Source organism: Rattus rattus, chromosome 1 (genome assembly GCF_011064425.1).
Source record: "Rattus rattus isolate New Zealand chromosome 1, Rrattus_CSIRO_v1, whole genome shotgun sequence".
In the NCBI taxonomy this organism is placed as follows: Eukaryota; Metazoa; Chordata; class Mammalia; order Rodentia; family Muridae; genus Rattus; species Rattus rattus.
Window position 1 is genome coordinate 18,208,675 of NC_046154.1, and position 22,852 is coordinate 18,231,526.

Consider the following 22,852-nt stretch of genomic DNA (forward strand, 5'->3'; position numbering starts at 1 on the left):
ATCTGCAGCTGGTGAAGCTGTTGGGGGCTGGAGGAGTGATGTCTGCAGCTCCTCCAAGCCCAGAGCTTGGTTGGTAGAAGGATCCCAGTGATCGGTGCTCGGGCTACTGTGTTAGTGTGACTGTGGGCTCTGAGCCCACAGTGAAGGGGGGTCTTGGCCACGTAGGAAGGCCTGACTGGCTCCTGTTCCCACCTCAGGGTGTGTCCTGCCTTCACTTCCTTCCACCCCAGGAAGAAAACACCAGGAGACAGGCCGCCATCTCTTACAGCAAGCACGAATCACGTCACATTCAATTTCCAAGTCAAATTCACAGGCACACCCCAACCTGCCCTTACTTCATTTGCTAAATCCAAACAGCTCAGCCCTCCATGCCAAGCTTTTGAAACTCTTACCAGGCACCCCTTCACGAGCTGCAGCTTCAAAGTATGCTCACCTGGGACACAAGCAGTCCATGTTTCATATGGGGTGGAGGGTCACCAGGCATGGTAACCAAGAGAACCACGTGAGACTTTGAATGAGGAACCATCCTCGCCTCCGAAGAGCCTCAACATCTTCATCACTAAAATGGGTTGACAGGTCCTGGGTTGATGGCTCAGATGGCATAGTGCTTATTGAATAAGCATGTGGACATGAGTTCAGATCCTCATCACGCGTGTAAAAACCCAGGTGCAGTGGCCTGGTGCTCTAATCCCAGTGCTGGGGAAACTGAGACAGGAGGATTCCTGAGAGCTCACTGGCCGGCCATCCTAGCTGAACCAGCAAGCTCCAGTGAGAAACCCTGTTTCAAAAAATAGTGTGGTGGGGTTGGGGATTTAGCTCAGTGGTAGAGAGCTTGCCTAGCAAGCGCAAGACCCTGGGTTCGGTCCCCAGCTCCGAAAAAAAGAAAAGAAAAAAAAAATAGTGTGGAGACTGGGGGAAAAAACAGACTTTGATCCCTGGGGGCCCTGAACGTTCATGGGCTCCCCCCGACACACACACACACACACTCACACACACACAAAGAGGTGGGGGAGTTGTAAGTTTTCCACTGTGATCAGGTGGTGAACAGCCACTACTCTGACCTCCACATCATCTGATTCATGTCCCCCAATCCTACACAGTCCCCAACGGTCATGAACAATCTCCCCAGCTCTGCCTCCTCCTGTCCTGCCTAGGGTGTATCTGCCCCAGTAGCCACTGAATGTGTGCAAGTGAATGTGGGTAAGTGAGTGTGTGAGTGCCTGAGTATGTCATGGTGTGTGGCAATGTGAGATACCATGGGACATAGTGCATGGGTGTGTGAGACCAGTCATGTGTGATTGTGTGTACGATGTTCTGTGTGGGGTGTCGGTATACGTGGGAAGGTGTGAGAGAGTATTGTGTGAGTTTGAGTGCTTGTAAGTGTGAGAGTGTGGTTGTGTGGGAGTGCATGAGTGTGTCAGAGTATGTCAGCATTGACTGTGTCCCTGTGACTGTGTAAGTGTGATGTGAGTGTGCATGATTGTGTGATTTCGCGTAGTTCCATCATGTGATTGTGGAAGAGAGTATGCGTATGTTTGAGTGTGAGAACAGGTGTAGAGGGCATGTGTGTGTCACTGTGTATGTGTAAATTCATGTCACTATGTGTAAGTGTAGATATACTATGTATGTATACATCAGAAAGCATGAGTATGAATGTGTGTAGATGTGAGTTTGTGTGTGAATTTGTGCATATGTAATATTCTGTGTGGCACCATAGCTGTGTGTTGGCATTTGAGTGTGCATGTAAATGTGTGATCTTATGCACGTGTAGGAGTGTTGTGTGCTACTGTGGCTGTGATCATGTGTGAACCCTGTGTGATTGAGTCTGAGAGTGTAGAATGTGTGAGTTTCTATGAGTGTATTTGTGAGTGAGTGATTGTGTTTGGCAATGTGTGTGCATGTATGTCAGGGTAAGTATGTGTATGTGAATATGTGTGTATCTGAGGGTGTTTGAATATGGATATGTGTTTGTGAGTGTGTATGAAGGGGTATGTGTGTATGTATGTGTGTGTGTGTGATTGTGATTTGTGAGTGTATTTATGAGGATGTTTATGATGTGTGAGTGTGACTGGCTGTGTCAGTGCATGTTTGTGGGACTCAGAGTATAAGTGTGTGATTCAATAAGTGTGCGTGTGTGCGTGCGTGCGTGCGTGCGTGCGTGCGTGCGTGCATGCGTGTGTGTGTGTGAATATGAGTGTTGAATGTTTGTGTGAGAGATATTTGTATGAGTGAATAAGTATGCAAGCTTGTAAGTTTGAGCCTTAAGGTGAGTACGTGAATGTCTTGAGTTACTGTGTGTGGCTGAGTGTGAGTTTGTGTGTGTGTGTGTGTGTGTGTGTATGTGTGTGTGTATGTTTGACTGTATGAGAGTGTGAGAATATGATTGTATGCCTGGGTTCTGAGACAGCCTCGCTATGTAACCGAGGCTGACTTTGACCTCACCTGCCTCTGCCTCCTTAGTGCTGGGATTCCCAGAGTCAATCTCCAAACCTGGCCCATTTCAGCATCTCAAGACCCAGGTGGGGCCTGGGCAAGGTCCTGGGTTTGATTCCCAGCCCTCAAAACTGATCAATCAGGATGCACTGTTGTCAGGGCAGGCAGTGCCCAGCAGCTGGGGAGCCATTCTGGGACACAGAGTACCCAAGGCCCAGTACATGTCCAGATGAGCTTGTCCACCCCTGAGTGAGTGTGGAAACCAAACTCACTGCAGAAGTGTGGTGGGCATCTTCCGGGTAAGCCGGGCTGCCTTCACCAGACCTCCTCCACATCCAGGCCAGCCTGCTGCTGGGCATTCTAGTGCCCGATGCCAGAGCAGACCACACTCTCTAGGCTTCAGTTTCCCCATCATTCAAACCAGGAGCAACTCGTTTCTGATCTTTGCGTACCTTCCCTCGTGAATACGGGTACACGGAGGCACACTCTTGTGCAGGAAGGTGGCACAGTCTGCCACATGGAGGCATACATTTGTGCACTAAAAGGGCACACATCTTCTGTGGCTCCCCAGTGTCCCCCCCTCCTTGCTCTCTGTACCTACCCTCCTCAGCCTTGGGCTCTCACCTGTGGTAGTCACCATGGGTAGATCCCCTACCTTGGGATACTGAGCTATGCCCAGCAGGAGTCCTCCAGAGACAAAGCTGACTGCCCAGCATGGAAGGGTTCTGCCTTACACAGGGGCCACTATGAGAGTTCTCAGTTTATCCTGCCAGAGCACGCAGGAGACCAGATTTGTGTCAGGCAGACACATCCACAGAAGCCCGATATAGACTTCCAATTATCTTTTAATTTCACTTCTATCTTCATTTGTTCAGTTCAGTTTCGTTTAAACAGAGACTTTTAAAAAAAACTGTAATTTATAGCATTTGGGTAGCTTTTGTTCACCTGCCAGTGGAATGAGACCTGGGCCGGAGCCTAAGCTAGAATCCTAACACCCTGCGAGGGAGACGCTGCCTCCAGGGACCGCAGAGCCTCCGCCGGTCTGCCTTCTGTTCTTCTCTGTATGAATCGTGACTTCTGATCCTCCAGCTTTGCAATGGTCAGCTGCCCCTCTCCCCTCTGTGCTCTGACCTTCCTGGAGGCCCCTGGAGTAGACACTCCTCCCTCCTGAGGACCATAAGCGACAAACTCCCTTCTCTTGGCTGCATTCTCTGCTCTGGTGGCCTCCCTGTCACAGAGGAACAATAAAGCCACCTTTCAAACATTAACACGCAGACTGTGGAGAGGTGGAGACCTCCGTTTTAGGTTTCCCAGGCGCGGTCTGTGAGCATCCGCTGTGACCAGCAGCCCACTTGATTCAGTTGGCATCCCCTCCCTTGCTGGCTCTAGCCTGAATTATCCAGGTCGGCTAGGAGTCAGTCCTGCAGAACACAGACACCTCGTTCAGGGCCTTTGCTTATAAACTAGTAGTAAAGGTTGGGTGAAGGGCTGAAAGAAGAGACAGGCAACGAAAAGCTGGTTTGGAAGGATGGGGAGCTCAGGAGGGCAGCCATGGAAGGGCCCAGGGAGGCCTGGGGTTTGACTGGACCTGGAGAGGTGGAGAGATTCCCACCGGTAAGGATAAGGAGACCTGGCCTGCAGAAGTCAAGAAAGTAGGGCACACTAGACTGCCACACCCAGAAGGGTAAACTGAGGCTGTTGGGTGGAGGCTCACACACATAAGGACCTGATAAGGGGATGTCAGGAGGTCAGCAAGATGGCACTCCAACCAACATGGCGATCTGAGGTGTCCTCAGGGTTTACACAGTGAGAGAACAGACTCCTTAGGTTATCCTCTGATGTCACATGTCTGTGCATGCATGTACACACACACACACACACACACACAACCATAAAAAAAAAGTTTTGAGTTTTCCCCAGGTCAGAACCCTCAGAACCAACCAAGCTCCAATTGGATCTTATTTTCACTTTGCAGTCCTTTAAAAAGGGGAGCGTGTGCATCCAGGCAGCTGAGCGCCTGAATCCTGGGCATGATGGAGGCTTACCCAGAGCAGGGCTGGGCCCCCCAACTCTTCCTCACTGACTTTACCTTCCTTGCAATCGTGACCTCCACACCCACCCTTGAGAGCCAGTAGAGAAGCTTGGTGCACATGGGAGATAAAAACAGTTGAGACATGGGGTTTCATGCATACTGACTACTACCTGATGAGGTCACCCTCTGTCCCCCGCCACTTTTCAGGCAGACACAGAGAAGTGAAGTTACTTGCCTAAGGTCACACAGCTGGTGAACAGCAGACTTGGGTCTGGGGTCCACTGTACTGATGGGTGGGTGTGGGTTGGGGGTTGAGAGGTGTCACTCCTCCATGAGCCACTTTTCCTATGAGAGTTGGCTTATCATGAAGAAGAGGTCAGGTCTCTAAGGTCTCATTTTGTCTGGGTGCTAGGGCCTCTGTTTCTTGGCCGCTTCAGCAAAGCTGCTTTCTCTTCAACTTGTTGGGCACAGAAGGAGGGCAGAGGTGGCCAAGAGCCCAGTCAGGTGGCTTGGCTGTCAGCCTAGGCCCAGCGTCCCCCACTGCTTCTTTGCTTGGTTAGTTCAACGCTGACCCCTCTGTTGGGGCCAAGACCATCCTACACGCCTGGTAACTGCGGTTCCACCTGCCCCCAGGAACCACTGCAAAAGTTGCCCCAAGCTTCCAACCTAAGGATTTGCAAAAGAGAAAACAAACACCCTCACTCACAAAGACAGACTGCACGCAGGTTTGCAGGCGTCTGGCCACAGTTCTGCTAAGAGCTTCCTTCCTCTCTGAATCCCTGCTGGACACTCGGAATGCCCGCCAGGGGCCGCAGGTGACCGATCTGAAGCTCAGCCTCCTGTCGGGACCCTCTCTCCCTTCAGAGAAGGATCAAAAGAGGCCAGCCGTGACCTTAGCCATCTCTTGTGCCAGTGCCACCTCAGCGGACTCAAAGTCACCTCTGCTCCAGCAACTGCTGGCCAGATCCGGCCAGGGACTCCCTCCCACTCCACAGCAGGATCCAGGAACCGGTCCCTATTGGGCAATCATTAATCGGATTCTTGGCATTCCTCTGTCCCTGGCCAGCATGCTCCCCACCAGAAAAGGAGCAGAGGCCCACGACTGGCATTTGGATATGCAGCTGACCAGCAAGGTGGTGCTGTCCGCAGCTGCGCTGCTCCTGGTAACTGCGGCTTACAAACTCTACAAGTCCAGGCCTGCCCCAGCCCCGCACGCGGGAAGAAAGAAAGAGCGCCACAAAGCAGAAAATGAAACAGAGGGCTTGGGACAACCTGCCTTCCAGGAGGCTCCACCGGGGACCCTGCCAAGGGGCCCAAGACGCAGGAAAGCCAGCAAAGGGGCTGGGTCCCCACTGGACTACAGCTTGGAGGATCCGGAAGACTCCTGTATCCCGGACACCCCCAGGTCTGAAGAGCCCACAAGAAAAGGCTCTGACGAAAGTCAGGACAGGCAGCGTCCAGACTCTCAGCAGGTGCCTCCTCCCTGCGGTGGCCAGGAAGCCGGAACAGCTGTTAGAGGTAAGCCCAACCCTCCCCACCCCCTTCATTCTGGCTGTGAACCTACAAGCTCCCCAGACAGACTTATCCCAGGAGTGGGTGGCAGCTGTGTGTGTGACAATCTCTCTTCATGGCCAGACAGCAGACCCCTAGAGGAAACTGGGTCTGGGGACCCGGAAGCCCCCAACTGTTGGACTGATCCCATGCTGGTCAACGGTGACATGAACCAGAGCTGGATCTTCACCCACATGACAGGGGTCAGCAGGGGAGAGGCTGGGGCCCTCCAGGCTGCTGCAGACATGGGCTTGGCCACGCAGCAGCAGGAAGGAGCCACCAGTGCTTCCCATACCTTCTCATCTGTGGCCCGCATCCGGATGGAGGAGAACGTGATACAGAAGGCAGAGGGACCAGAGCTGAAAGGCAGAATATATGACTACTTTGTGGAGTCCACGTCGAAGGCTGTCTCCAGACCAGTCCCCTGCACAGCAGCTCTGGCTGATGCTGCTCCATCCCCAGGGCCTGGACCAGAGCCCCTGGTCACAGGAGCAGCCACCAGAGACCAAGCTGATAACACAGCCGGTGGTGCATTGGAAGTAGCATCCCCACAGCCTGTGACAACCCCCTCTGCGCCAGGCTTCGGCAGAAAGGTGAGCCTCTTGCAGATCGCTGAGAACCCAGAGCTCCAACTGCAGCCTGAAGGCTTCAGGATACCCCTTCCTGCCCACCTGGACCAGAGTGCCCAGCTCGGTTCAGACCGCAGCCACGGGGAGCCCCACGTGCAGCTTGTAGCTGGGACCAATTTCTTCCACATCCCTCTCACACCTGCTTCAGCTCTGGATGTCCGCCTGGACCTGGGCAATTGCTATGAGATGCTGACCTTGGCCAAGAGGCAGGGCCTAGAGGCCCTGAAGGAGGCAGCCTACAAGGTACTGAGTGATAACTACCTTCAGGTCCTCCACAGCACAGACATCTACGGGGGCCTGAGCGGAGCAGAGCGGGAACTGATCCTCCAGCGCAGGTTCCGTGGCCACAAGTGCCTGGTGGTGGCAGACATGTGTCCCCAGGAAGACAGTGGCCGACTCTGTTGCTATGACAATGTGCAGGATGCCTGGCACCCGCTGGCCCAGCTGCCCCTGGAGGCCATGTCCCGGGGTTGTGCTCTCTGTTCTCTATTCAATTATCTCTTTGTGGTGTCTGGCTGCCAGGGACCTGCGGGCCAACCTTCCAACCGTGTCTTCTGCTACAACCCCCTGACGGCAATCTGGAGTGAGGTGTGCCCACTGAACCAGGCCCGTCCTCACTGCCGGCTGGTGGCCCTGGAGGGGTACCTCTACGCCATTGGAGGTGAGTGTCTGAACACCGTGGAGCGTTACGACCCTCGCCTGGACCGCTGGACCTTTGCCCCGCCGCTCCCAAATGACACATTTGCCCTGGCGCACACAGCCACGGTGTGCGCCAATGAGATCTTTGTCACTGGGGGCAGCCTGCGCTACTTGTTGCTCCGATTCTCGGCCCAGGAACAGCGTTGGTGGGCCGGCCCCACAGCGGGCAGCAAGGACCGCACGGCCGAGATGGTGGCTGTCAATGGCTTCCTCTACCGTTTTGACCTCAACCGCAGCCTGGGCATCAGCGTGTACCGCTGCAATGCCAGCACACGGCTCTGGTATGAGTGTGCCACGTACCGCTTGCCTTACCCCGATGCCTTCCAGTGCGCCGTGGTGGACGATCGTATCTATTGTGTGGGACGCAGGCGCACACTCTGCTTCCTGGCGGACCACATCTCGCCCAGGTTTGTGCCTAAGGAGTTGCAGGGTTTCCCTGCTGCACGGGGCACCCTTCTGCCTGCTGTCCTGACCTTGCCTGTCCCCGACGTTCCTCAGACCCCTGTCTAGCAGTCCCTCTGCTGGGTTCCATGAGGATTCAGAGAAACTCCCTGCCCATCACTCTGGGTAAGACGCAGGCAGGAACATGGCCTGTGGTGGGGTGGAAAGTTATCTGTCCCCCACCACAGGTTACACATGGGGCTTGGAGGATTCTTTAACAGTCAAGCTACGAGGCCTGCTACAACAGTGAAGCCAGGGCCTAGCATCCCAGGACAACTGGTGTGACTGACTGCACCACAACTGCATGAGTGACTGACCCTGCTCTGTGCTTCAAATCAGAATTCCTGGCAGGGGCCATTTCAGAACCCCACACAAATGAAAGGCCGTAGTCTTATTCCAGTCACATTTCTAGAGGCCAGGGTGCTGCCAAGGGCGCCTCTCAAGGTGGTTGGCTCTCTGTGAGCTACCACAGACCACCTTCCTAAGCACTCCTCTCACCAATTCCTAAGCATTGAGGACCACCTTAGAAGCTTCTAGAAGCCTCTGGAGCACAGGTGAAAAGAACGGAAGGAGGAGGTTTGGGCAGGAGTAGGAAGGAGCTCAGGCCACCCCTGAGGTTTGGACAGAAGGACAGGTATTGCTAAAACTGGAGGCATCCACAGGAACACTGTTTGCAGAGCACATTGACCAAGACCCACTTTTTTTTTTTTTTTTTTTTTTTTTTGGTTACCTCAAGTTCTGTGTGCTGGAAGGAGAAAGGCACCCATCTTGGCAGGAGTTCTATTTGCATATTAATCATCGCACAATTGAGGTCTTGGGAGGCAGGGGTGCAGATGTGGTTCCAGGCTTCCTTTTCTGCCATGCCCACCACCACTTGACCTCAATAGACTCCAAGGAGTTCAGAATCCTCTCTGCCTGCAGGCCACTAGGGCAGCCATTACTATTCATCTCATCTGTGTGACCGTCTCTGTCTTGTGGCCATCTCATCTGCTTCTCTGGATGAGAAGGAATGAAGGGAGGCAGGTCCAGGAAGGAGCCATGGAGTTGGGAGATTCTAGTGGAGCAACCAGGTCCTCAATCTCTTCCATCAAAGGGGACCCAGCTTCCAGGAAGACAGGCAGAGAGCCTGGCCCACCCTGTTATCTTGCCTACTGAGCCTTTGCTTCGTTCTGAGGGAGACAAGGTTGAGAGAAAAGGGATGACGCTCCGAGCCAGGAGCCAGGGGGTGCAGTCACAGTCAGGCAGGACCTGACAAGCCGGAGGATGGGAAGAATCTGGACACTGCCCCTTTAAAAACCTTCCCAGATCCCAGGGGTGGCCATGCAGCAGCTCCGGGAACTGAGGCTGGGGCACTGTTTAGAAGATTTGGGATTAGAACATAGAACGAGGAGGAGTGTCCCCACGGAGATCAGAAGAGAGCTCTTGACTGTCCCTGGCCAAAGGCCTGGGAGGAGGCACCAGCTGAACCACACTTGAATTGAAAGCTAAGCAAGAAAGGCTCTCTGGGCCATGGTGGGGTCCCAGGAAGAGAATCCTGCCCCTGCCCCTGCCCCTGCCCCTGCCCCGTGCCCCCTGCTCCCTGCCTATCAAGGCCATGTCACATTACTCACACATCAACCTCTGAGAAACACTGGGACAAAGGAAGGGATGGGTTCAGTAAAAAGACTAAAGAGGACATTGGCGTGGTGGTGCCAGACTGAGATGGGGCAAGGTGCCTTTGGAAGATAGCCCCAGCTTCCAGACACAGGCTAGCCCAGTTCTGAGGGCAACCTCTGGCAATGGGCCAGACAGAAGGCAAGCTGCCAGCCAAGCTGGGTAGGGTCTGGGTTAGGTTCTAAGTCCAGGAGATGAAACACATTAAGGAAACTTCCAGGGGCTGGAGAGATGGCTCAGTGGTTAGAGCACTGACTGTTCTTCCAGAGGTCCCGAGTTCAATTCCCAGCAACCACATGGTGGCTCACGACCATCTGTAATGGGACCATCTGTAATGGGATTCGATACCCCTCTTCTGCTGTGTCTGAAGACAGCTACAATGTATCCTATACAATAAATAAATAATTCTTTAAAAAAAAAAAAAGAAAGAAAGAAAAAGAAACTTCCAGGAGCCCGTGGCACACCAACCAGGCAAGTGATTCCAGGGAAGTTGCAAAAAAGAAAAAAAGAAAACAAAACCAAAGCCCTGTATTCGAGACCCCAGTGAGTGTAGTCTTTATTGAAAGAAAGGGGGCTGAGACTAAGCTGTTGTACACCCCTTGTGCTCATGTGCCAGACATCACCAATCAATCCCTGTATCTTTTCCTGATGAGCCCTTATAAGTACCTCAGAACTGTTCAAAACAGAAGCCCCACAGTCACGGCCGATAGGTCAGAGCTGACATGTCCTTACTGGCTTGACCCAGAGCTGGTTTAGGGAGTGGAAGTGGTTACAGAAGAGCCAAGTAGGGAACCCATCTGAGGCACGGTGGACAGAGTTCACTGGTGAGATGAACACGTGCAGTCTGTTTGGGCCAGGTCGGGCACAGCTCTGCCGGTGGGGGAGCAGCAGTGTCCCAGTGGGGGAGAGCAGGCTGATTCACAGACCAAGAGCGAGCACAGGAAGAGATTGAACTCAGCAGGCGTAACTGCTAAGGCAAGGGCAAAGCAGGCTGTGCAAGACAATCAGGTCTCCGGCATGGAATGTATCGAAATGTATCAGAGGAGGGATCAGAGAGGAGATTCATGGGCAGGAAGGGGAAGGGTTTTGCCACAAAGGCAAGGGGGCAGGGAAGCTCCTGAGGAACACAAGCTCAGGGTGAAGGTGGGATAGACCACTGATCTAGCTCTGGCTCTGTTCCCTGGGAGAGAAGCCCACTTGGTGCACTTGGGGGTGGTTACAAAGGAGTCACAGGTACCCTGTCCAAGTTAGGCAGCCTGCTGGCTTCTGCTTCACTTGGGCTCAGTCTAGTGCCCACTTGACGTTTGAGAATAGCGTAGGGTCTGCAGACATACTGGCCTCGGCCTCCCGAGTGGCTTAAGCGTCAGGGGTCTCTGAGGACCATCTGTCTTGCTTTTTTCTAATAAGAGTTCTTACAGCTTTAGAGGAGGAAAGATGATGTGTGAGTTATTTTCCACTTTAAGCCAGCCATGTCACTTTGTAGAAAAATAAATAGACAATTGGAAGATAGAGAAATGTATTTTAAAAAGCTCTCAATTCTGCCACCCAAAGACGTCTCCTACTGGGGTGTGTGTCCCTCGGGTCTCTCTCTTCTGTTTGTAGGTTTTGTTTGGCTTGGTTTTTGCCCGGGTGTGTTTGTGCTGAACATACAATTCTGTTGCTTTCTTCTGCACACAGCGTTTTTCAGAATAAGCATCTTCCCGTGTTATTACAAACCCTGGGTAAACATCATTTTCAAAAGGCACTGAATATTCCACCCAGTGAATGGATCGCACTTTATTTAAACACGTTCCATTCCTGTTGGGTCTGTGGATTCCCCCCTCCCTGCCCCTGTTGATTTCCTTTTCTATCATAAATAAAATAAATGGTCTTTGTTTTCTCTTTCTTCTCTGAGGTCTCCACCCAAACCAGAAAAGACAGACAGGTCTAGGTCCTATCTGGAAGGGTATGGCTGACGAATCAACCATAGCCCATAGCCCATAGCCCATGAGCTGGAGCTTGACCCATTTTGGACTGTCCGTCACACAGCTGACCTTGGTGATGCTCACTGAGAAAGTCAGAGCTGGCTGGTGGGAGGGGCAGCCCAGGCACCCTTCCTAGATAGTGGTCCATGCAAGGACCTTACCGTGGTCCACGATTGCGTATGCTACTCCTCACTACCGCAACAGCCCCATTCGAAGGCTCGAAAACTGCGCTCAGAGAGTGTAAGGAAATATCTTCCCCGAAGGCAAATTTTAAAGAGTTTGTGTTTGCTTAAGTATGCTAGAGGGACTGGGGATGTAGCTCAGTGGGTCCAGTGCTAGCCTCGCAGGCGTGAAGCTCTAGGTTACGTCTCCAGCATAGCCTAAACTGGGTGTGGTGGTCCGTATCTATAACATTGGCTTTTGGGAGGCAGAGACAGGAAGCTCAGAAATTCAAGGTCATCCTTGGCCATCTAGTAAGAGGCCAATCTCAAAACCTAAAACAAACGTCGGAGTGTGCTGGAAGCTGCTTCACCTTGGCTTGACGCCAGTGTCACTCCTGGATTTTTTTTTCTAACCCCAGTTTACCCATACCAATCAATCATGCTCTGTTAATGAACCTTCTCCTCAGAAGAGATTTTCTCCATTCTCTCAATGCCTGTCTATGTGTGTAAAATGGGGTTGTCCTTGACAAAGTCAAAGGGGTAGTGTGAGAACGAGGCATTCCCCGTCAAGCCATCAGCCCAGTGACAACTTCAGAACATGGCCCAGAAGAACCCCCAGTTATCTGGAAGGAGGGTCCAGCTGGAAGGGCGAGGTCCCCCTCCCCCACCCCAACTCACTTGCCCAGTGCCTTGGCCTCTCAGAGTGTATGTTTCTTAAGCTGCAGGGCCCCTTTCTTGTCTGAGAAGGTCTGAGGTTTCTCCAGATGAAAGCTAGTCCTATTTTAGGGCATCTGAGTCCCAGAAGTGCAAGCATATGCTGTGCTCGGGAAGGGAGGAGGCGGTAAGGACTGGCCTGCTCACTGATTGGTTGGTTCCCCAGGTCAGAACATCCGCCATTTTCCTAGGATGACTTCGACCTCAAAAGGGCATTGGAAAGCATCAGGCCGCCTGGAAACCCTACAGTACCAAGGGGAGGGGAACCTTTCCCTTACTGGGTAGGAGTTGGGAGGGTACATCCCGGCCTGGCGAGACACAGACACGGGCATCCTCAGCTTCCTGCCTTTGTCAGCCTTACCTGGAAGAGCCCAGTGGCTCTGGACCCCCTGGGAGTCCCCTGAAGCTGCAGCTTCAGCCAGCAGCAGCCCCTAGGCAGATGTGAGGCTGCAGCAGGAGGAGGCAGATGAAAACCAGGGCAAGGAGGCACCTTCAGGGAGCTGGGGAACGGGAAGAAAGGACAGCCTGGAGGGTAGACTCTACAAACAGCTCCCAGCCTGGGGTCCTTTGAAAAGCGAGAGGCAGGTCAAAATAAAACAAAAATGTGAGTCTGTAATGGAGTCTAGGTTGCCTTTTTGTGTGAAAAGAGACGGAAATACCAGCGCTCTAGCCCCAGGGCTCCGTAGATGCGCAGCGGCGGCGGTGGAAGCCGTCATCCCTCACCGATGCCAAGGTTGGGTATGCGGCTCGGCTGCATCCTCACAGCCTGGAGGAAACCCGAGATGGGTCAGTGCACTGATAAGAATCTTTTTTTTAAATCACTATTTAAGTCAGTCGTGGTAGCACAGGTCTGTAACCCCAACATTAGAGTGATGGGAAAGTCTTCACTGTAGACGCTTCGGATTATGTTGGGGCAGTAAGAGGCTTCCGCCAGACTATAAGTGTTTCCGTTCTGAGCTTGCATCCCCATAAATCCTCCCCGCTTTTCTAATCTGCCTGGGTTTCCCTCCCCTCTGAAATTTTGGTCCCTTGACTTTAAGAGTTGCAGGAGGCCACATTTCTTTCCTGTGTAGCTGGCTTCCAGAACCAACCAAAGTGTAGCCCCTACCTACTCAGGAGTCAGAAGCCTCCACCCCTGTGATCTGAGGGGACGAGAGCCTTCAAGCCCTGTCAAGCAATACAGCTTACGCTCATTCTAACTAAGATCAGCTCAGACCCTTCTCACATCTGTCTTTTATGCTAAGAACATCCAAAGAGAGAAACACAGTCACTATCTACACATTAATGGAATATATCAGATGTGGAAGGCTCATGGTTAACTAAAAAGAGATCTTTTTAAAAGATGTATCTATTTTTATTTTGTGTATTTGAGTGTTTGTTTGTCTGAATATATGTCTGTATGCCTCCCATGTATGTGCCTGGTGCCCACAGAGACCGGAAAAGGATATCAGATCCCCTGGAACTGGAGCTACAGACAGCTGTGAGCCGCCATATGGGTGCTGGGAACCGAACCAGGGTCCTCTGAAAGAGCAGTCAGTGCTCTTAACTGCCAAGCCGTCTCCCAAGCTCTGAGATAAGGTTTTGTAAGCAGCCCTGACTGGTCTGGAACTTTTCACCTTGCTAACTTTAAACTTGTGGGCATGACTCTGGCTAGGATTCCGGACATGTGACACCCAAGCCACCAAAACCACCAAAGCCAAGTCTACTAAGCTCTTTGTGTCTCTTAAGGTTACTTTTATTTGTTTTTAAGATTTATTTGATTTTTAATGTAAGTACACTGTACACAATCATTGCTGTATGGTTTCAGACGCACCAGAAGAGGGCATCAGATCTTTTCTTTTTTTTTTTTTTTTTTTTTTTTTTTGGTTTTTTTTTCAGAGCTGGGGAACCTAGGGCCTTTTGCGCTTCCTAGGCAAGCGCTCTACCACTGAGCTAAATCCCCAACCCCAGCATCAGAACTTTTTACAGATGGCTGTAAGCCACCATGTGGTTGCTGGGAATTGAACTCAGGACCTCTGGAAGAGCAGCCAGTGCTCTTAACCACTGCCCTCTCTGTGTCTCTTTATCTTGTTTTTAAGAGACTGGGGCATCTGGTGTGCCCTCCATGTGACAGATGCAGGGGGACAGGTTACAGAAGCAGAGGGTTAATTTGGTTCACGGTTTCAGACGGTCCATCCATGAATCCCTGGTTCACTGTGTCTGAATTTGTGTCAAGGCAGAGCTAGGGCCTGGACTGTGTAGTAGAACAAAGCGGCTCAGGCCAGGGTGGCAAGAAGCAGCAAGAGCAAAGGGGCTGGGCAAATCCATCCTTCTGGTGGCCTATTTCCCTCAGCAAAGCCTCGCCTCCATCTTTGGCATCATTTTCCAATATCAAATTATGGTTCCATCATAGAATCCCTGATTAGGGTAGAGCCCCTTGGTTAACATGGAATTTTCAGGGACCGATCTGTTCCAGGAAGCCCACAAGTTCAGACTTCATCATGGAGTCTTGCTTTGTTTGATCAGGTTAGCCCTGAACTCCTGAGTTCAAGAGATCCACCTACCTTTGCCTCCCAAGTAGCTGGGACCACAGGCAGATGCCACGCCGTCTGGCTTCTCAGTCAAAGTGTGGTAAGTGGACAAGTTCCCCACTCTTTTGCCCAGCAATTATTTCATCCCCAGAATCTGGTCATGTGACTTGCTTTGACCTCTCTGGGACAAATGTACTTTCCATAGCAGAGGCTGGAAAATTGAGAGTGTGTATGTGTGTTATGTATGTGTTCATATGAATCTGTGCCTCTGTTCAGGTGAGTTGAGTTGTATACTCACATATGTGTTCACATATGTGTTCACATATGTAGTCAGCTGTGTGTGTCTGTGTCTATGTGTCTGTGTTTTTATGTATGTGTTCAAATGAATCTGTGCCTGTGTTCATGAGTTGTATATGCACATATGTGTTCACATAGGTAGTCAATTGTGTATGTCTGTGTGTGTTTCTGTGTGTATGTCTCCCTGTGTGTTTTTATGTATGTGTTCATATAAATCTGTGCCTGTGTTCACGTGAGTTGCATATGTTCATGTGAGTTGCATACTCACATATGTGTTCACATATGTAGTCAATTGTGTGTGTACCTCTGTGTCTGTCTGTATTTTTATGTATGTGTTCATATGAATCTGTGCCTGTGTTCATGTGAGTTGCATACATGCATATGTGTTCACACATGTAGAGGTCAGAGGTCAGGCCTTCCTCACTCAGTCTCCACTTTATATTTTTGAACCTTTTGCTCATCCGTTCAGCTAGGTTGCTTGGCCAGTGCCATTCAGGGATCTGCCTGCTTCTGCCTCCCCACACCGGGATCATGGGTGCTATGCTATGTCACACACCTCCTTTTTAAATGTGGACGCTAGGCATCTGGGCGAAGTTCTCATGTTTCTGCTGCAAGCACTTTGCTCAGCATCTCCCCAGCCCCACAATTACTTTTGGGAATAGAGTTTGCTCAGAGAGGCCCCCAGACTACCACTGTGGGAAAAAAGCCAGGCTAGCCACCGAACAGGCACATGGCATGATTACTCGCGTCAGCAGCTGCCAATGACCTAACCAGGGAGTGAGATGTCCCGCATGCCCTGACCACAGATGCTGGAACTGAACCCAGCAGAAGAACCACAGGCTGAACCCAGCACAAGCTGACCATCCGGAGGCAAAGAGGAGAAGCAAGTGGCCATGGTTCTAAGCCACAGACATGGGCATGGGCTGGCAATACACAACAGGCCTATGACGTCTGAGCTAAGGCCACCACTATGGTAAGAAACCTAGATTTCAAAAGAGTAAAGCAACTTCCCTTCCCAGAGCCACACATCTACCAGGGAGAGGAACTAGGATGCCACGTTGGTCTGTCTGGTGTCAAGTCTTAGGTCCTTTATCATTCAGCCCTGTGACTGGGCTCTGGTCTATCCAGAACTAGGGCTTGGGTTCCCACCTGAGGGTCTGCCCATCTCTCTGTCGTTCCAGAAGGGCAGGGCCTTCTCCAGGGCCCAGGAATACAGGGTGAGGCTCTGCGCCAAGTCAGAGGAGGGGCTTAGAAAGATCTAACACAGTACAGGAGAGGCGGCTCAGAAGGCAAAATGTCTGCTGTGCAAATGTGAGGACGTAAGTTCAGATCCCTAGAACCCATGTGTAAAAGCCAGGAGTGATGTCATGCCCAAGGAACCCCAACACTGAGGAGATAGAGATGCGAAGCTTTGCTGGCCATTCAGAGAGGCTCCCAGTGCCTGAGGAATTAGTCAAATTATCTCTGTCACTCAACACACACACACATATACACACATACACACACACACACACAGTCATACACACACACACAGTCATACAGTCACACACACACATACACACACATACATAGAGTCATACACATACTCACACATACACACAGTCACACAATACAGTCACACACAGTCATACACATAGTCACACACAGTCACACACATATACACAGTCCCATACACATATACACAGTCACACATAGTCATACACAGAGTCACACAGTCATACATACACACACATAGTCACACAGTCATACACACACACACAGTCACACACACAGACACATGCACAGTTGCCCACACAGTTACACATACACACACAGCCTCACATACTCAAATACACAGTCACACGCGCTCACACAATCATATACACACAGTCATACATATACACAGTAACACAGTCCCATAAAGTCACACACAATCTCTCTCACCCACACACTCACACACATACACACAGTCACACATACACCCACTTCACATACACACACTCACACAGTCACCCACATACAGTCAGTTACACAAACACTCACACAGTCACACACACAGTCATATGCATACACAGTCATAGTTACACACATACACTCACACACAGTCATATATACACAGTCATACACATACAGTCAGTTACACATAGTCACACAGTCATACACAGTCTCTCTCTCTCTCTCTCTCTCTCTCTCTCTCTCACACACACACACACACACACAAATTGCTCCTTAAACAGCAGCCATTAATGCCCCTTAGGCACTTTATCTGAGATAATTCATATACTTTTCTTCTTTTTCCAGTGTTGGGGATCAAACTCCGGACCTCTAGCACCCTGGGCCACCACAACTGTGCTCTATCTCCTTATTTACCTCTCAAAACAGCTCTGTAGACCAGACACTGTAGTGTTCTACAGCTTAGGAAACCCAACACAGAAAACTGAAGCCCCCTGCTCAAGGTTGCATAGCGTGAAGCAATGATTAGACATGGGGCTGGGGATATTCCACAGCATCAGCAGAGAAGGATCAGCTGCAACAGGGGGTGTCATCGTGTCACCCTTCGAGGCCTTAAAATGTGACCTCTCTTGTTGAGCACAGCACCCCAGCACCCACAGCAGGGCCTCTGTCTGCAGAGTGGCTAGTTCCCAAGGTGACCACAGAAAATGACTGATAATGTTTGACTGTGTTCTCAGTGTCACGTTAGCCTTTCATGGAACTTAGCTCTGAGGCCTGAAATGTCTCCCAGTGCAGCACACAACCTGCTTCCCTGGCTACAAGGTTGCTTTCCTGTCAAAGAGAGGTACTGTGTCACCACCACCACCCCGCTGCAAAACACCCTATTGTTACACAAGGTCAAGGAAGCAGGGAGGCCCAACTGCCTGCCAAGATCCTCCAGGATACTGAAAGCTGCTCTTCCCGCCAAGGGCAGCCTTGGCACTGCCCAGACTTCAGCGCCTCCAAGAAGTTCCAGGCAACTACAGGTCAGGTGTGTCAGTTTCTCACCTTGGCCTTGGGGGAGAGGGATCTAAAGCAGCTTGACAAGCTCCCTTTAACAGTGACTTAAGACCAACCTGTGTCTTCTTTCTCTACCCGCCTGACTTTGGAACAGCACCATCACCTCCACCACCACCGCCTCGCCCTTGTCCCGCCCCGCCCCGCCCCGTCTAGCCCCGCCCCATCTAGCCCCACCCACACGGGGCGGTGCTGCCTTCTCCCACTTCCCGCCCCAGCAGCTCTTGGCGGAGGGCGGGGGAGGCTGGGAGGGCCTCTGGAGTTACCTACCTCGATTGAGAAACTTCATACACAATAAACAAAACTGTGAAAGCACTTTAGAAGGTGGCGAACGCCACCCACGTGTGATGTGTCTTTATTTGTAATGAGTGTCAAAGGGATGCGGCCTTGCTCAGTTCAGGAGCACAGTTTACCCGTCTGCAGATTGCTATTTATTCCCACAATCACCTTGATTCGATCGCGCGCAGCGGTCTACCCGCTAGATCAGAGGAGGGTCGGCTTTAACCTGGCCTCAATTTGAATCTCAATAAATGGAGTGAATTCTTACAAAAACAAAACAAAACAAGGACCTTCTGTAACTAAATCAAATCCTAGGGGGCCAAATCAAGCCCGACCCTCCTGGAGAGAAGGTTTTCCTGCCTGGATTGGATTCAAAATGGCTCTGATTTTTTTCCATCTCTGGCTTCCACTTACTCAGCCCCCTCCCATTCCCAGACCCAGCTGGGGGTTGGTGTGTGTGTGTTGGGGGGCGGGGATTGCTGGGGCAAATTAGCCTCAGGGAGAATCCAAAAAGAACGCGTCTCTTGAATTAGTTTCCCCACCCCCTTTAAAAGACAGAGTGGGGATCTGGAACGCTGGGGCTCTGCGGAGATGGGAAGCTGGGGAATTGGGGAGCTGGAGATCTGGGGGTCTGGGGAGCTGGGAAAGTGGGAATCTGGGGTTTGGGGTCTGGGGAGCTAGGGTCTGGGGAAACTGGCTTAGTCAGTTAAGTGCCTGCTGAGTAACTGTGAGGACCTGAGTTTAGATCCTCAACTCTCACATAAAACTGAGTGTTGTGGAGAGCATCTGTGACTTCAGTGAATATGAACATGCCCCCCTAATTCACACACACACATTCACACACAGAGACACACTTGTTTACACACACACACTTATTCACATACTCATTCACACTCATTCATGCACTTACTCACACAACTCACTTATTCACACACATTCATACACACACCTATTCACACCCACTTTTCACCCACATTCATTGATTCACACACACTTATTAGCACACACCCTTTCACACTCATTCACACACATTCACTCACACACACTCATTCACGTACACTCACTAAATAAATAAATGAAAAAGACAGGGTTTTCTTTGTGTGTGTGGTAAAATACAACAGAGTACGACATTTGCCATTAGGGCAACTTTAAAATACACAGTCCACCGGCAGGAAGCTCATCACAGCCTGTGTCTCCCTACGTGTTCTTCTGATTACCAAAGATATATAAACATTTACTGCAGGATATATAATTGGAAAAATACAACCTCCAAAGAGAGTGGAAACCATTTCTCCTAGAAACAGCCCATTCCGGCTTGATTTCTTTATTTTGTGATTTTAAATATAAAAAATGTACTCCCTCGCTCCCCACAATTGATGCTGATATTTTTTTTTCTCCTATCAGAATATTACGACTATTTTTGTGGCTTGAGTTTTAAAAATGTATCCCTGGGTCTCTTTTGATTGTGGTAAAATATACATAGTATAACATTTTTACCATTTGGGCCATTTGTAAACAGAGAGTTGGACGGCATAGTTCTTCTCAGCACAGAGGGAGCCTTTGTGCCCATGGCAGCGCCAGCCCCTCTCCCTGGAGCCCACCAGAGTATACACTGACATTCCCTCTGGAAAACATCCTTCCAAGGAAGAAGGTACTCCCTGCTCTGTCAGCACAGATAATTGGAAACACGCCTTAAGCACAAAGATAGGCTAGTTTTTTCATTCATTCTAGAAAGTTCCACAGACCACACAGCAGCCAACTCAGCGGGATGCTTTGGGGCAGGAGAATCTGATGAATGACTTCCTCTCACAGACACCACATCCCTTCTCATTCCCATGGGCAAGACAAGGGAGCGTCCTCGACTCCCTGCTTGCTTTTCAGGCTCCTGGCTCAGTGAGTTACTTTTGGCATTTTAACAAAATATAGTTTGAAAACAGCAGAATAATACACAGCATGCTAATGACTGTGTTCATTGTGGGTCCTCACTGTGCAAGTGCGAATCTTCCCAGGGATGCAGAACTCGGCAGCTGTGATTAAATGGTAGCAATCTCTTCCCAGTTGTGGAATACCGGGGCCAAGGACTGTCTGTATTCGAGGTGAATGGTTAGGGCAGGGGAGGTGGCTCAGTTGACCAGTGCTTGCCTTTCTATCGTAAGGACACGAGTTCAATTCCCCGGATCCGACGAAGGCGGAGGGCACTTGTAATTCTGCTGTTGGGGAGGCAGAGACAGCAGGATAATTCGGGCTTGCTGGCCTACTAAGTAAACTCCAGGCAGCTGAGAACTTGCCGCGTGCATTTGAGAAATGAAATAAGATGCTGTCTTCTGCCTTCTACACACATGTCCACATGTATATACACACATATGACCATGCACACATGCACATACAGAGGAAGCATGACTGACCAGAATGGATGATGAGAAGAGTAATCAGCTGGTGATGCACAGTGGACACCAGAAAAAGTCCTTCATTTCAGGGACCAGAGAGATTCAAGGACAGGGTGGCAGGCTGGTCAGTGATTGATATGAGGTATTTGGCCTCTCTTCCTCAAAGGTGGGGGTGGGTGAGCAGGCACAGGCTACCCAGACACTGAGGGATAACATCATGGCATTCTGGCACAGACGGTGGCACAGGAAAGACATGGGATGACATTCACGACTGAGACATGTGATGTCTTCTCCTAACACTGGCACTGAAGCTGGTACATGAGGACTCATAAGGCATGAAGTAGCAGGAAAGGGGATCCCTAGAGCAAAGCCAGGGTGCTTAGCTAGATGGGGTCAGGTCTCTGTCAGCCAGAGTAGGAAGTCTGGGTTTTATTTGTAGCCTGCCTAGAAGGCTTCAGAGAATTCAGCCATTACGTTTAGTCCTTCATTTGGCTTTGTGTTTCTTTGAGACAGGATGTTACTATGTAGCTCTGGCTGGCTGCAAACTTGTGGCCACGCTCCCACCTTCCCCACCATGCTGGATTTACAGGCGTGCACTCTCTTTCAGGATTTAATTAACTTTCACTCTTAACTATGCATTCACATAGACACCTGTTGTCTTGAGGTGAGGGTGCAGTGCCCAAGGAGACCAGAAGAATGCATCGGAGAGCTGGAGTTATACCAATGAGGGTGCCGGGAATTGAACTTGGATCCTCAGCAAGAACAGTATGTGGAATCATTGTAGGTGATATCAAAGGTAGGAAGGAGTGTGTAGAAGTGATCACATGGGGAGCTGGGACAGGGCCCAGCCTCTCCAGAACTAACTTCCTCCCTAAGGCAGGCAGTAACCTAACCATCTTCTACTACATTCTACCTCTTAAAGGTCCTGGTTCCTTTCACACCACCACCCTGGTGACCTAGCGTCCAGTACACAAGCCCTGGGGGACAACACACATGTAAAGATTAGCAGCCCCCTTGACACAGACACCTTGTCGCCATGCTCCTAGTACCGTAAATGCGATAGACACAAGGGCTCTTGCTTTCTTCCAAGGAGCTTTGGGTCCTGCCTGCGGAGAATGACATCTGACACTAATGGTTTCTAAGCACAGGGTGGCATCACCCAATTTCAGTTTTAAGTGTGTCCCTCGGATCACCTGGCAAAGGATGGGGTTGATGGTGCCAGTGACGGGTGTATTACTTGCTTTTCTCGTTGCAGTGACAAAGCACCTGGCAAAAAGCAACTTAAGGAAGGGTCTGGGTTTGCTTTTTGCTGGTGTAACAAACACTACAACCCAGAACAACCTGGAGAGGGAAGGGGGTTCTCGGCTTCTACTTCCTGAGTCACAGTCCATCAAGGGAAGTCGGGGCAGGAACTCAAGGCAGGAACTGACGTAGGAGCCATGGAGGAGCATTGCTTACTGGCTTGCTCTCCAGGCTCCCGTTCGGCAAACATCTTTATATTGGTCAAAAGCATTGTCCACAGTGACCTGGGCCCTGCCACCCCAATTGTTCCTCAAGAAAATGCCCCATAGACTTGCCTACAGGCAATGCGGGGGTGCGGGGGTTTCTCCATGGTGCCGTCCATGATGGCTTAGCAGCAGGAACAGGAGGAGGTTGGTCACATTGTGTCTGCAATCAGGAAGTAGGGGTGGGTGCTGAGGCTCCACCCCATTTCTCCTCTCCACTCAGTTCAGGACCCCACAGCCTGAGAAAGGGCGCTGTCCACATTCAGATTCAATCCTCTCTAAGTTAATCCAGTCTAGAAACACCCTCACGGACATGCCCAGAGATACGTCTCCCGGGCGCTTCTAAATCTTAAGTGGACAACACTATCAACCCTCACAGCCAGTGTAATGACGTCTGTGAAGAGGCAGTGGTCTACACCCCATGAGACTAACAGGAAGCTAGAGGTTGGTCTTTATGGTGGACACATGCCTACCGGCTTGGTTCTGCTGCCCGGCCTACCTCTGCCCTCGACTCCTCCCATACCTCCTCTCCCGCAGCAATCTCGGATTGCTTACAGTCTGGACTTGGCTGAGTTTGGCAGCTCTCACCTTTGATTCCTCCAAAGGGTT

The 22,852-nt window shown here is 50.9% G+C and overlaps 1 protein-coding gene across 1 annotated transcript; it reads left to right on the plus strand.

The window, feature by feature from the left end:
- Positions 1 to 5,392: 5,392 nt before the first annotated feature.
- Positions 5,393 to 17,505, plus strand: Klhdc7a (kelch domain containing 7A). Its single transcript, XM_032895339.1, has 2 exons — positions 5,393 to 7,751; positions 17,365 to 17,505. Exons 1-2 carry the CDS (start codon positions 5,533 to 5,535, stop codon positions 17,390 to 17,392), a joined length of 2,247 nt encoding a protein of 748 aa, XP_032751230.1. The 5' UTR covers positions 5,393 to 5,532; the 3' UTR covers positions 17,393 to 17,505.
- The last annotated feature ends 5,347 nt before the right edge of the window (positions 17,506 to 22,852 follow it).

What these genes read in the sequence shown, in the direction of transcription:
- Klhdc7a (XM_032895339.1), top strand. Translation starts at nt 5,533, where the DNA reads ATGCTCCCCACCAGAAAAGGAGCAGAGGCCCACGACTGGCATTTGGAT. An exon ending in GCGGACCACATCTCGCCCAG is followed by an intron (nt 7,752 to 17,364) that starts GTTTGTGCCTAA and finishes TTCTTTTTCCAG; the next exon opens with TGTTGGGGATCAAACTCCGG.